Raw genomic sequence first — 15,333 nt, 5'->3', positions numbered from 1 at the left:
GAGCTCACTTGTTCGGACCAGTACTAGACGAGCTATTGGAAAAAGCAGGGGATAATAAAAAACGCTTTCCCTTCCTAGGAAGACCCTTCTACAGACGGGACTATAATAGAGGATGGTCCAACCGCAGAAGACCATATAGAGACTCCAACAGAGAATCTACTAGATATGACAACAGCAGAAGGAGGGGTAGAGGATTTATGTTTAATCCTTCACGAGAGGTTAAGAAACCACAATGACTAGCGGACCAGGTGGGGGGTAGGCTTTCGGCCTTCTACCCAGCCTGGGTGCGGATTACAAACAATCCATGGATTTTAGGCATTGTGGAGAAAGGCCTAACCTTAGACTTCCACCATACTCCTCGGGACAAATTTATGTTAACACCTGTTCGTTCCTCCTCTACAGAGCAGTTGGCGCTGGAGTCTGAGGTCCGGGAGCTCCAACAGAAGAATGTTCTAGTCAAAGTCCCTGCAGGCGAGGAAGGTAGGGGGTTTTATTCCCCTCTGTTCCTGGTCAAAAAACCTGATGGTTCATATCGCACCATTATTAATTTAAAAGGCCTGAATAATTTTCTGTTGATACCCTCCTTCAAAATGGAGTCGGTCAAGACAGCAATAAAATTACTCTTTCACCACTGTTTTATGGTTGTCTTAGATCTCAAAGACGCCTATTACCATGTACCAATTCATATTGATCATCAGAGATTTCTTAGGGTGGCGGTTTCCCTAGCTGGCACAGTAGAACACTTTCAATATCGGGCACTTCCGTTCGGAGTCGCAGTTGCACCCAGGGTGTTCACAAAAATCATGGTGGAGGTTATGGCGCACTTGCATGAACAGGATATATTAATAGTCCCTTACCTGGATGATTTGCTAATTGTGGGTCATTCTGAGTCGCATTGCACAGACCAACTACAGAAAGTCATGGATGCGTTACACAAATTGGGCTGGATGGTCAATATAAAAAAATCGCGCCTTCAGCCCCTAAAAGTACAAGAATTCCTAGGATATGTTATTGACTCTAGTCAGCAGGAATGTCGCCTGCCGGACACAAAAGTTGCTAAGATTAAGCAGTTGGTCACCAGGGCAATAAATAATCCCTTAGTATCAGTCAGAAGTGCGATGTCAATCTTGGGTTCTCTTACGTCCTGCATCCCGGCAGTTCTCTGGGCACAGTTCCACACGAGGGCTTTACAGTGGGACGTGTTACACAATTCCCGTCGTCTAAAAGCTCACCTCGACAGTAAATTCACACTTTCTGCGGAGACTGTACATTCGCTTGGTTGGTGGACTCACACTTCGAATCTACACAGGGGGGTCCCTTGGATAAATCACATATCTAGGGTGTTGACTACGGACGCTAGCCCCAAAGGGTGGGGGGCTCACTTAGGGGAGGATTGGGTTCAGGGACTATGGTCTCAGTCTGAACAGGACTCTTCCTCCAACTTGAAAGAACTGTTGGCAGTAAAACATGCCTTAAATAGATTCCTTGTACCCCTACAGGGTCGACACGTCAGGCTTTTGTCAGACAATCGGGTAACTGTGGCCTACATTAATCGTCAAGGTGGCACGCGATCCAGTACATTGATGGAGGTCGCAAATCATATCTTTCAGGTGGCCGAAGTACATCTTCTCTCCCTGACGGCGCTTCATATAAAAGGAAGTATCAACACCAAAGCCGACTATCTAAGCCGCAACATGCTCAGACAGGGGGAGTGGTCGTTAAATCCAGCCATTTTCAGTCAGATCATTCAGTTATGGGGTTGTCCGGAGATAGACCTTTTTGCCAACAGAGAGAACAAAAAATTACACCAATTCTGCTCCCTAAATCCAAAAGACAACCCATACGCTGTGGACGCTCTGCTGATATCTTGGCACTTCAGGCTCGCGTATGCTTTTCCCCCTCTAAATCTGATTTCCCTAGTCCTGAGGAAGATTCGGGAGGACAAGGCCCGGGTAATCTTGATAGCTCCATTTTGGCCCAAGAGGGCTTGGTTTCCTTGGCTGAGGAAGATGTCTGTCTGCCAACCATGGATTCTTCCAGAGCTACCAGATCTGCTCTCCCAGGGACCAATCCTCCATCCTCAAGTAGCCAACTTACACCTAGCGGCATGGAACTTGAGAGGTCCTTACTGAGGGGGAAAGGGTTCTCTCAGAATCTGGTAAATACTCTCCTTAAAAGTAGGAAACCCTCTACAACGGGCATTTATGTGAGGGTATGGAGAAAATTTTTATCATTTTCAGGGGCTCAAATTGACCAAGAACCATGTATTAACCAGATTCTTGAATTTTTACAAAAAGCCCTGGAAATGGGCTTGGCCACAAGTACTCTTAGAGTTCAGGTGTCAGCGCTGGGAGCGGTATATAATCTTAATTTAGCCAGTAATCACTGGATTTCTAGATTCTTTAAAGCAGTCACCAGGTCTAGACCAATTATTAAACAAAGGATAGTCCCATGGGACCTACATTTAGTACTCTCAGCCCTAACGATAGCCCCATTCGAGCCCATTGATACTATTCCTGTGAAAATCCTGTCAATCAAAACAGCCCTGTTAGTTGCTCTTTCATCTGCTAGAAGGGTTAGTGATCTGCAGGCACTCTCCAGACATCCCCCATACATGCAGGTTAGGGAGGATAGGGTCATATTGAAACCCGATCCCCTATATCTGCCTAAAGTTGCGTCTAAATTTCACAGGGTTCAGGAGGTAGTCCTACCCTCCTTTTGCTCCAACCCTACTAACGATAAAGAACGTAAATTCCATTGCTTAGATGTGAGGAGATGCCTCCTTAGATATATTGCAGTTTCAGATTCCTGGAAAAAAGATAACTCTTTATTTGTAGCCTATCAAGGGGTAAGGAAGGGTCTTAGAGTATCTAAAAACACTCTAGCCAGATGGATTAGGGAGGCGATCTCTCTCGCTTACACCGCAGGTGGCAACGAAGTTCCAGATGGTATAAAGGCACACTCCACGCGGGCCATGGCATCTTCCTGGGCGGAGAGGTCAGAAGTGTCAATCGAAGACATATGTAAGACGGCCACATGGTCTTCCCCTTCTACCTTTCTTAGACATTACAGATTAGATCTGGGTAGTTCCTCAGACCTTACGTTTGGGAAAAGAGTGCTAGAAGCTATTATCCCCCCCTAAATCTTTCGTCTCTGAAAGTCTCTCGTTGTGCTGTCATGGCGACTGAATAAATACGTACGCTACTCACCTGGTAGCAGTGTTTTTTCAGGAGCCATGACAGCACCCTTAAATTCCCTACCCTATAATTTTGGATGTTTCAACACCCTGTTGGTTTTTGCGTTATATTCCATGTTCACTGGCATAATAAAATGTGTTTATATACATGCTGCATATGTGTTACTAACCAAGGTGGTCCTCTCATGCTCTGGAAACAACTGACGTGGGAGAGAGGTACCGCCCTTTTTATGTCTGTAGGTTTCCTGTCCCTGAAGGGCGGATCCCCTCTCTCGTTGTGCTGTCATGGCTCCTGAAAAAACACTGCTACCAGGTGAGTAGCGTACGTATTTTCCTATCTCCCTCCAGGCCGTTTTTTTCCGGCCAGTCTTCCCAGTTCAAAAACCCATCTAAGAGCTTTATTCAGAGCACTCGAGTCTCTTCAGTCCAACGGGGTCATTGTCCCTGTTCCAAAGGAAGAAAGGTTCAAAAGGTTTTATTCAAATCTGTTTACGGTTCCCAAAAAGAATGGGACCGTGAGACCCATTCTGGACCTAAAGTGTCTAAACAAATTCATCAGCACTCGTCGCTTCCGTATGGAATCTCTCCGCTCGGTCATTGCGGCTATGGAAAGGGGAGAATTCCTGGCTTCCATAGATATTCAAGATGCCTATCTGCACGTTCCTATATTTCTTCCACATCAAAAATTTCTACGGTTTTCCATAGGCGAGCGACACTTCCAATTCACTGCATTACCTTTCGGGCTCGCCACTGCTCCCAGGGTGTTCACGAAGGTGATGGCAACAGTGGTGTCAATCCTGCACTCTCGAGGCATAGTCATTCTGCCTTACTTAGACGATCTCTTAGTCAAAGGATCAACTTTTCAGGCATGCAGGGACAACGTCAACATCTCTTTGGACACTCTAGCTCGCCTAGGGTGGCTGGTCAACTTAAAGAAGTCATCTCTAGTACCATCTCGAAAGATTTCTTTTTTAGGGATGATCTTCGACACCTCTCGGGGGCTAACTATTTTACCCCAGGACAAGGTGCTTTGTCTCCGGCAGGAGGTAAAAATTCTTCGGCAGCCGAGTTTCCATTCAATCCGGTTCTGCATGAAGGTCTTGGGCAGGATGGTAGCCGCTATAGAAGCGGTTCCATTCGCCCAATTCCATCTTCGTCCACTCCAACAGGCACTTCTGTCAGCCTGGGACAGGAGTCCTTTGTCTCTCAACCTCAGGTGTCGTCTGTCTCCTGAGGTCAGGCAATCCCTGATATGGTGGATGAGGAGTTCCTCCCTACTTCAGGGGAAAGCCTTTCCTCCAGTTCATTGGCTGGTAGTCACTACGGACGCCAGTCTTCTCGGTTGGGGAGCAGTGTTTCTCCAGCACACGGCTCAGGGTCGTTGGTCCCCAAGGGAATCAACCCTTCCAATCAATCTGTTGGAGATAAGGGCAATTTGGCTGGCCTTGCAGCACTTTCACCATCTTCTGGCGGGTCGCCCGGTGCGGATCCAATCGGACAATGCCACGGCTGTGGCCTACGTAAATCATCAGGGGGGCACTCGCAGCAGATCAGCCATGCGCGAGGTAGGGCAAGTCCTCCGCTGGGCCGAGAACAATCACTCTGTGATCTCGGCAGTTTACATCCCGGGCAAGGAGAACTGGGCAGCGGACTTTCTGAGCCGACAGGGTCTTGCGCCCGGGGAATGGTCTCTTCACCCCGATGTTTTTCGGCAGATATGTCTACGCTGGGGAATCCTGGACGTGGATCTAATGGCCACCGGGTCGAATGCCAAAGTACCCAGGTTCGTTGCACGGTTTCGAGATCCAGGAGCAATTGCCGTAGACGCACTAGTCCTATCTTGGAACCAATGTTGTCTTCCATATCTGTTTCCCCCTCTGGCGCTGCTTCCAAAGGTCGTCAGGAAGATCAAGTTAGAGGGAGTTCCAGCAATTCTAGTCACCCCAGATTGGCCTCGGAGGTCATGGTACGCAGACCTAGTTCAGCTGATCGTCGGGGTTCCTTGGCAGCTGCCAATGCAGCCAGATCTTCTGTCGCAGGGGCCGATATTCCACCAGAACTTAGAGGCTCTGCGTTTGACGGCTTGGCCGTTTAATCTTGGATTCTGACCCAGGCCGGTTTTTCTCAGAAAGTAGCCTCAACTATGGTTAATGCTCGAAAGACAACTTCAGCACGCATTTACCACCACACCTGGAAAGTTTTTCTCTCATGGTGCAGGAAGAAGGGTCTTCCTCCTCTTCGGTTTTCCATTCCTAATGTCCTAGCTTTTCTCCAATCTGGTCTAGACTCAGGTCTCGCTCCAAGTACCCTTAGGAGGCAAATATCAGCCTTATCGGTTCTTTTCCAGCGCAGGATCGCTACCAATCTGCAAGTTAAAAACTTTTTTGCAGGGAGTCTCTCATATAGTCCCTCCTTACAAAGCTCCGATAGAAGCTTGGGACCTTAATTTGGTCTTGAGTGCTCTTCAGGAACCTCCATTTGAGCCCCTCCAAGACGTTCCTTTAATGTACCTTTCTTGGAAGGTTTTGTTTCTGGTAGCTATAACTTCCATTAGGCGGGTATCGGAATTAGCGGCCTTGTCCTGTCAGGCGCCGTTTCTACAATTTCATCAGGATAAGGTGGTACTGAGACCAGCACCTTCCTTTCTGCCAAAAGTAGTCTCCTCATTCCACATTAATGAGGACATTGTCTTGCCTTCTTTTTGTCCTGCGCCTATACACCGGGTGGAAAAAGCTCTCCATACTCTAGATTTGGTGAGAGCTCTGAGAAGATACGTTTCTCGGACCGCTTCTTTTCGAAAGACGGATGTTCTGTTCGTTCTTCCTGCGGGTCATAAAAAGGGACTCGCAGCCTCTAGATCGACCTTAGCCAGATGGATAAGAACCACTATTCAGGAGGCCTACCGTATCAGGGGTGCAGCCATCCCGGCTGGGATCAGGGCACACTCTACTCGGGCGGTAGGGGCTTCCCGGGCGCTTCGGCACCAAGCTTCAGCAGAGCAGGTTTGCAAAGCGGCCACTTGGTCCAGCCTGCACACTTTCTCTAAACATTATAATATCCACACTCAGGCCTCTGCTGATGCAAGCTTGGGAAGGAAAATTCTGCAGGCTGCAGTATCGCACCTATAGGCGGTAAGTGCCTAGGGGTTTATTCCAGTGAGTCTTCTTCCCACCCTGGGACTGCTTTGGGACATCCCACAGTCCTGTGTCCCCCAATGAGACGATGGAGAAACAGGGATTTTTGTGTTACTCACCGTAAAATCCTTTTCTCCGAGTCGTTCATTGGGGGACACAGCTCCCTCCCTATTCATCTTATTTGTCTATGGGGTTGTTCAGACTGTAGTATTATTCTAGACATGTTGTCTTTGCTCTAATGCTGTTTTGTTTTCTCTATCTCCTACTGCTTGTGCACCAAACTGGAGCTGTCAGGGCCAGTGGCAAGGTGTATACTATGGAGGAGGAGCTAACTTTTTTTTTTTATACCTACTTAGTGTCAGCCTCCTGGCGGCAGTAGCATACACCCACAGTCCTGTGTCCCCCAATGAACGACTCGGAGAAAAGGATTTTACGGTGAGTAACACAAAAATCCCTGTTTTTGCTGCAAAAAAACGCATGCGTTTTTTCGCGGCAAAAAAACATATTGATGTCTATGTAAACGCATGTGTTTTTAAGCACATGCGTTTGCATGCGTTTTAATAGAAAAACAGAAGAAAACACACTGATAAGCCTAACCCAAACCCTAACCCTAAATGATCCTAACCCAAACCCTAAGGGATCCTAACCCTAACCCTTAGGGTTAGGATCCCTTAGGGTTTGGGTTAGGATCCCTTAGCGTTTGGGTTAGGGTTAAGGTTAGGATCCCTTAGCGTTTGGGTTAGGGTTATGATCCCTTAGCATTTGGGTTAGGGTTAGGATCCCTTAGGGTTAGGGTTAGGATCCCTTAGGGTTTGGGTTAGGGTTAGGATCCCGTAGCGTTTGGGTTAGGGTTAGGATCACTTAGGGTTAGGGTTTGGGTTAGGATCCCTTAGGGTTCGGATCCCTTAGGGTTAGGGTTAGGATCCCTTAGGGTTAGGATCCCTTAGGGTTAGGATCCCTTAGCGTTTAGGTTAGCGTTAGGATCCCTTAGGGTTAGGGTTAGGATCCCTTAGCGTTTGGGTTAGGATCCCTTAGGGTTAGGGTTAGGATCCCTTAGGGTTAGGGTTAGGATCCCTTAGGGTTAGGATCCCTTAGCGTTTGGGTTAGGGTTAGGATCCCTTATTGTTAGGGTTAGGATCCCTTAGGGTTAGGGTTAGGATCCCTTAAGGTTTGGGTTAGGGTTAGGATCCCTTAGCGTTTGGGTTTGGGTTAGGGTTAGGATCCCTTAGGGTTAAGGTTAGGATCCCTTAGGGTTTGGGTTGGGGTTAGGGTTATGATCCCTTAGGGTTAGGGTTAGGATCCCTAACCCTAACCCTAGCTATTTCTGTTTATAGTGGGTTTTCTTGTTGATTTTGATGATTGGCAGCTGTCACACACTTCTCATCATGCGTTTCAAAAACGCAAACGCAGGAAAAAACGCATGTAAACGCGTCAAAACGCCGCATTTGCATTAAAACATGCAAAAAACGCTTGCGTCTAAAAAACGCAGCGTTTAAACGCGTTTTTTCACCAAATGCGTTTGCGTTTAAAACGCTGCGTTTTTAAACGCAAATGTGAAACCAGCCTTAGTAAGGCTAGGATCACACAATGAGCTTTTGGTGAGTTTTTGATGTTGCAGATTTTCTGCACCCATTAAGTAAAATGGGTCACTTGCATTATTTTAAAAAAAATACACAGCATGAAAAACTCATCATGGGAATATAGCCAAACCCTACCATGAATGCGAGATTACTCACAGCTAACTAATCCCATGTTAAATGTTTATCTCATTTTATATTAAAGGGAGCCTATCAGCATAAAATGACTGTTCAAACCAAGCACAGCACTCGGTTCTCCCTTGGTGTGGCCAAATGGTTCCCTGCACCTTCCTGACTACTTGTTTTCTATGTATCTCTGCCCTTCTCGCACTTGATTGACAGCTCTGACCTTACATGGAATGGCAGAGATAGAATGAAAACAAATGAGTGAGAAGGTGCACTGCACTGTTTAGCCACAGGGAGGGCGCACTGAGCACCTGTGCTTGGTTTGAACAGTCATTTTGTGTTGAATAGGCTGTTTACTAATTCACAACACAGATTAATCATGTCAGGACCCAAATGAAAATAAAACCAGAAGATACAGCAGACACTCTCTTCCTCCTCGCCGCTGTTCACAGAAGTGATGTGACTTGTGTAATTCACAATTTATCTACTAGGGTGCAATGTAATACAATACCACTATTTTTAAAGGGGTTGTCCACTACTAGGATAGTAGGATAACCCCTTCTTGATCAAAATGTTTACCCCCCCCCCCCCCCCCCGAAAAAAAAAATAAATAAAGCTTATACTCACTGATGTAAAAACACTTTTGTTCTGAGATGTTGTGCTTCCACCTATTAGGTTATAGTGAGTGGAGCAAGCAGAGACTGGTGAGGAAGATTTCTGAGTTAGAAAAGGTAAGGTTGGTAGAAAATCATTGCCTGCGGTCCTCCATTGTAGGATGTATGGTCATTCTTCACTACACGGCCTGGGGTAGGGCTAAATGCAATCAATGTCCAATAGAATATACACAATAGAACAATGGAGGTCAGTTATTGTCCATTGCTTGACCCCAGAGGTCGAACCTCACCTGTCGGATATTTATGATGTATGTGACGTAAAGGACCCGAATGTCTATGGCTCAATATCCCTTTAATGAATTATTACGGCTTTTTTTCCTAAGCAGTGTCTGCGTCAGTCATGTATGATCAGACTGTCACTATCCTGTCCCGTTTATAGCAGATTAAAGGAATTTTAACACTGACCCTAAAGTGTTGTGAGGTGCCCCCACCGTATAAAATCTATATTCTGTACATTTTTTTTTTAGAAATGGGAAAGTGTGCAGAAATCATCTACCGAGCAGATCAGGGATGCACAAGTGACAGGAGCGCCTGCCCCCGGTCAGGGAGACGGACCACCAGTCCACAAACCGGACCCTCAAGAAGAGTGCGAGAGGCTGAGAAACCTGGTGAAGAAGATAAAAGAGGATCGGGCGGCTTTACAGGAACGACTGGGCGCAAAGGAGTAAGCAGACGGCCGCTGTCAGGAACCAAGGTCTATAAGTAGCTGGTCACTGATTCCTGACAACTGTCTCGTTCTTCTCAGAGCCGACTTAAAAAAACTGCAGCAGGAAAAGTCCGAAGTGGAGAAGCGAAAAGTGAAGGATGGAAAAGACGAGAGGTGATTGCTCATACCAGTAATGGTAACTTACGGTATAGTGACTCCATGGGAAACACAGACAAAGGGGCACGTAAAACGCTTCTCCGTTATTGATCCATCGTATTATCCAAAATCACGTGGGAAATGCAGCAAGAGATGAAGACGAGCCCCCGTCACCGCATACCTTGCTTCCAGATCCCTCCTTACCCCTGCTGCACCAAAGTGCAAAAATCTCAGCGTAATAGAAGGGGGCAAAAGTAGGGTGCTCTTAAAGGGGTTTTCTGGGACTTGCATATCGATGGCTAATCCTTAAAAAAGTCATTAATATCTGATAGGTGGGGTGCACGGAACAGTGGTCGGCTGGGTATTGCACATCCGTTCCCAATCAAGAGGGGTTAGAAATACAGAACCTGGCCACTGCCACTATGCAGTACTGTGCAGCTCACCAACTCGGCGGAGGGGATGATGGGTCATATAATGCTGACCCTATCTTAAGGATTTGCCATCAGCCTAAAAGTCCCTTTTAGCTGGGATCCCTTACAATATGGCAGTGCTTGCCCCCCAGCTCCATTGTCCCCTACATGTGCTTATTTTTCCTGCCGCAGTCCTTGGTTTATGACACAGTCTGTAGTCAACCATTAGCGTCTTGTGGGACTCTCTTAGGGTAAGTGCATGGATGCAGCGTACTACGCTACACTATACGTTGAAAACCTTTCTCGACATAGGGCCCCCTGGATTTATCATACAGAGGCCAGAAGCCTCGCCTGCATATTAATAGGAAAGCTCAACAGACTGCACTTTCCCATCCAGAGGGCTCGGACAAGGAAATGTACACTATGGGGTATATGCCTTATTACAATGGATTCCTATGGTGTCATCCATCCTAATTGTGGCTGCTCTTGGGACCTCCTAAGTGTAGTGGGCACAAGCCTAATGTGTACCCACCATTACCTGGCACGGCCAGACTCTCGTGAGACATAGCGGTATTTCCATAGATGGTGGGGGTGAAATAATCTGCAGACAGGCAAACCTGGAAACAATATTAAAATTAAATTCAATAGTTGGTGCACGCTTTCGAAATTTACTGAGCACAGTGTAGGGCGAGCTTAACCCCATTGTGGCCGATCCCACCCCATATGAGGCTTACTACCAACCTGTATAACCATCTCTTCATTTCACTTCACAGGGAAGAAATCAACCGTCTGAGCCAAAAAATAAAGCGATTGGAAGCAGAGCTAGAGGATGAAAAACGCGACAAGGGGGCTGCACTGGAGGCTGCAAAAAAGGTGAATGTGCGTTCCTTATTGTGCAAAGTCTGTGTATGTGACCGGGCGATATAAAACAATATATGGACAGCCCTCCTCCCGCAGCAACACAACGTGACGGGTGAGCTGTAGAATTCCTTGGCCACTCCGGATCTACACCTTTTCATCAAGTTTGTGCTATAACTAATCATGTTTATATAAATGGGGCTACAGCTATAGGAAAAAAAGCTGTGAATATTGACGCCCCACACTGGGAGGAGTATTAGGAGGACACCCTGTGACCTGAGCTCTGAGGAGGGATGGTGACTCTTTGGTCGGTTCCTTGCATGACGTCAGGTCGCAGATGCGTCGTGATGTAAGAGATGCAATATGGCTGCAATCACTTTCTTGAGTGTAGAGAGCACTTTTCACACTAATGCGTCCGACACTCTTTTTTTTTTTTTTTTTTTTTTTTCATATTTAGCCGGCTTAATAAAGCCTGGTCTGATCCTTATAGCCTTTTTATACCTGTTAATATAATTGTTGAAGAGTCCTTTTGGGTATAGAAAATGTTGATTTCTTACCTAGGCGCAGAAGGAGTCACACGGGTCCCGTCCAGGTTCTGTGAGGAGCTCATCAAGTGCATCGTCGGGCCGCGGATCCAATAGTTCCTTCAGCGGAGGAGAGAAGAAGAGGAAACAGGAGGCAGCACAGCTTATCCAGAAGAACTGGAGGCAGTATCAGAGCAGGGTGAGCTCTATGAGGTCCGGGCACACAGCACGGCAGCGGGCATGGTCATTATTGGTGCCCAATGGTCCCTATTCTTCTCATGCCATGCTGTGTGCATTACGGATACCATTTACATCATCTTATAAGAACATATAGTTTGCTGGATATTAAGGTACTGCTTCTGATGAAGGATGTAAGTGGACAAGAGCACTATTGTCAGATTACACTATGTAGTTTCCAATTTAACCACCAGTTGGCGGTCCTATGCAGAGCAGCTGTTGTATGAGCTGCTCTTTATAAGGAAATTCAGCTCATTTGGGGTTAATCAGCTCCTATTAACCAGTAACGCACATTTTAGTGCTGTAGTTGCAAATTCGCTTTTACTCCACATACACATCAGGCTTTGGGGTCCGTCCGACGCAGCCAATGACTCTATGCACCGGTCTGTCCTCCGTATCTGCCACTATCCCTGATCTTGATTGACAGCTCTTTTTATAATTGGGTCCATGTCCCCCATGTACATGTTTAGTTAGCTAAATTTGCAGTTTGGGCGGTGCCAGACTCCTTTTATAGAAAACCAGAACACATGAGCTGCGCGCACAGTGAACAAGCCCGTAGAGACATGTTCACACCACCAAGAGACTTGAAAACACAAAAAAGCACAGTAAAACCAAAAACACTCTGTTGCAAAAAAATCACAGTGGACAGCAAGTGCTGGTAAAAAGATGGAAAAAACAGGGTATTTGGTTGATACGTTGTTTGCAAAAAATGTATATTAAGCCGCTCTACCAAACGTCAAGGTATACCCGTATCAGAGCAGTCCTAGCTAATGTATGTAATCCCTATCTGATGTATTTAAAACCTGGTCATATGTACAATACCTGTATGAGCAGGATTCAGAAAAGGAATGTCCATGTGGACACGCTGGACAGAACGGCTCCTGTGCGCACAGCTCAAAAAAAGAGGGGTGGAGGCCTCCCCAGTCTTGTGGACACAAGAAAACAATAATGTAAAACCAGAACACATGAGCTGCGCGCACAGTGAACAAGCCCGTAGAGACATGTTCACACCACCAAGAGACTTGAAAACACAAAAAAGCACAGTAAAACCAAAAACACTCTGTTGCAAAAAAATCACAGTGGACAGCAAGTGCTGGTAAAAAGATGGAAAAAACAGGGTATTTGGTTGATACGTTTTTTGCAAAAAATGTATATTAAGCCGCTCTACCAAACGTCAAGGTATACCCGTATCAGAGCAGTCCTAGCTAATGTATGTAATCCCTATCTGATGTATTTAAAACCTGGTCATATGTACAATACCTGTATGAGCAGGATTCAGAAAAGGAATGTCCATGTGGACACGCTGGACAGAAAGGCTCCTGTGCGCACAGCTCAAAAAAAGAGGGGTGGAGGCCTCCCCAGTCTTGTGGACACAAGAAAACAATAATGTAAAACCAGAACACATGAGCTGCGCGCACAGTGAACAAGCCCGTAGAGACATGTTCACACCACCAAGAGACTTGAAAACACAAAAAAGCACAGTAAAACCAAAAACACTCTGTTGCAAAAAAATCACAGTGGACAGCAAGTGCTGGTAAAAAGATGGAAAAAACAGGGTATTTGGTTGATACGTTTTTTGCAAAAAATGTATATTAAGCCGCTCTACCAAACGTCAAGGTATACCCGTATCAGAGCAGTCCTAGCTAATGTATGTAATCCCTATCTGATGTATTTAAAACCTGGTCATATGTACAATACCTGTATGAGCAGGATTCAGAAAAGGAATGTCCATGTGGACACGCTGGACAGAAAGGCTCCTGTGCGCACAGCTCAAAAAAAGAGGGGTGGAGGCCTCCCCAGTCTTGTGGACACAAGAAAACAATAATGTAAAACCAGAACACATGAGCTGCGCGCACAGTGAACAAGCCCGTAGAGACATGTTCACACCACCAAGAGACTTGAAAACACAAAAAAGCACAGTAAAACCAAAAACACTCTGTTGCAAAAAAAATCACAGTGGACAGCAAGTGCTGGTAAAAAGATGGAAAAAACAGGGTATTTGGTTGATACGTTTTTTGCAAAAAATGTATATTAAGCCGCTCTACCAAACGTCAAGGTATACCCGTATCAGAGCAGTCCTAGCTAATGTATGTAATCCCTATCTGATGTATTTAAAACCTGGTCATATGTACAATACCTGTATGAGCAGGATTCAGAAAAGGAATGTCCATGTGGACACGCTGGACAGAACGGCTCCTGTGCGCACAGCTCAAAAAAAGAGGGGTGGAGGCCTCCCCAGTCTTGTGGACACAAGAAAACAATAATGTAAAACCAGAACACATGAGCTGCGCGCACAGTGAACAAGCCCGTAGAGACATGTTCACACCACCAAGAGACTTGAAAACACAAAAAAGCACAGTAAAACCAAAAACACTCTGTTGCAAAAAAATCACAGTGGACAGCAAGTGCTGGTAAAAAGATGGAAAAAACAGGGTATTTGGTTGATACGTTTTTTGCAAAAAATGTATATTAAGCCGCTCTACCAAACGTCAAGGTATACCCGTATCAGAGCAGTCCTAGCTAATGTATGTAATCCCTATCTGATGTATTTAAAACCTGGTCATATGTACAATACCTGTATGAGCAGGATTCAGAAAAGGAATGTCCATGTGGACACGCTGGACAGAACGGCTCCTGTGCGCACAGCTCAAAAAAAGAGGGGTGGAGGCCTCCCCAGTCTTGTGGACACAAGAAAACAATAATGTAAAACCAGAACACATGAGCTGCGCGCACAGTGAACAAGCCCGTAGAGACATGTTCACACCACCAAGAGACTTGAAAACACAAAAAAGCACAGTAAAACCAAAAACACTCTGTTGCAAAAAAATCACAGTGGACAGCAAGTGCTGGTAAAAAGATGGAAAAAACAGGGTATTTGGTTGATACGTTTTTTGAAAAAAATGTATATTAAGCCGCTCTACCAAACGTCAAGGTATACCCGTATCAGAGCAGTCCTAGCTAATGTATGTAATCCCTATCTGATGTATTTAAAACCTGGTCATATGTACAATACCTGTATGAGCAGGATTCAGAAAAGGAATGTCCATGTGGACACGCTGGACAGAACGGCTCCTGTGCGCACAGCTCAAAAAAAGAGGGGTGGAGGCCTCCCCAGTCTTGTGGACACAAGAAAACAATAATGTAAAACCAGAACACATGAGCTGCGCGCACAGTGAACAAGCCCGTAGAGACATGTTCACACCACCAAGAGACTTGAAAACACAAAAAAGCACAGTAAAACCAAAAACACTCTGTTGCAAAAAAATCACAGTGGACAGCAAGTGCTGGTAAAAAGATGGAAAAAACAGGGTATTTGGTTGATACGTTTTTTGCAAAAAATGTATATTAAGCCGCTCTACCAAACGTCAAGGTATACCCGTATCAGAGCAGTCCTAGCTAATGTATGTAATCCCTATCTGATGTATTTAAAACCTGGTCATATGTACAATACCTGTATGAGCAGGATTCAGAAAAGGAATGTCCATGTGGACACGCTGGACAGAAAGGCTCCTGTGCGCACAGGTCAAAAAAAGAGGGGTGGAGGCCTCCCCAGTCTTGTGGACACAAGAAAACAATAATGTAAAACCAGAACACATGAGCTGCGCGCACAGTGAACAAGCCCGTAGAGACATGTTCACACCACCAAGAGACTTGAAAACACAAAAAAGCACAGTAAAACCAAAAACACTCTGTTGCAAAAAAATCACAGTGGACAGCAAGTGCTGGTAAAAAGATGGAAAAAGCAAGGTATTTGGTTGATACGTTTTTTGCAAAAAATGTATATTAAGCCGCTCT

The 15,333-nt window shown here is 45.7% G+C and overlaps 1 protein-coding gene across 3 annotated transcripts in view; it reads left to right on the top strand.

Annotated features, from left to right (window-relative positions):
- IQCE (IQ motif containing E) overlaps nt 1–15,333 on the top strand; it is a 54,334-nt gene that overhangs the window by 27,110 nt on the left and 11,891 nt on the right. For all 3 annotated transcript variants that reach the window (XM_069734339.1, XM_069734340.1, XM_069734341.1), the window contains exons 14-18: nt 8,709–8,764; nt 9,175–9,371; nt 9,453–9,527; nt 10,693–10,792; nt 11,339–11,500. In XM_069734339.1, coding sequence (XP_069590440.1) covers nt 8,709–8,764; nt 9,175–9,371; nt 9,453–9,527; nt 10,693–10,792; nt 11,339–11,500 — 590 coding nt within the window. The remainder of the gene's footprint in view (nt 1–8,708; nt 8,765–9,174; nt 9,372–9,452; nt 9,528–10,692; nt 10,793–11,338; nt 11,501–15,333) is intronic.

This window comes from Ranitomeya imitator, chromosome 7 (assembly GCF_032444005.1).
Source record: "Ranitomeya imitator isolate aRanImi1 chromosome 7, aRanImi1.pri, whole genome shotgun sequence".
Taxonomy (NCBI): Eukaryota; Metazoa; Chordata; class Amphibia; order Anura; family Dendrobatidae; genus Ranitomeya; species Ranitomeya imitator.
The sequence above is the reverse complement of the archived record's forward strand: the minus strand, read 5'-3'. Positions and strand labels throughout refer to the sequence as shown.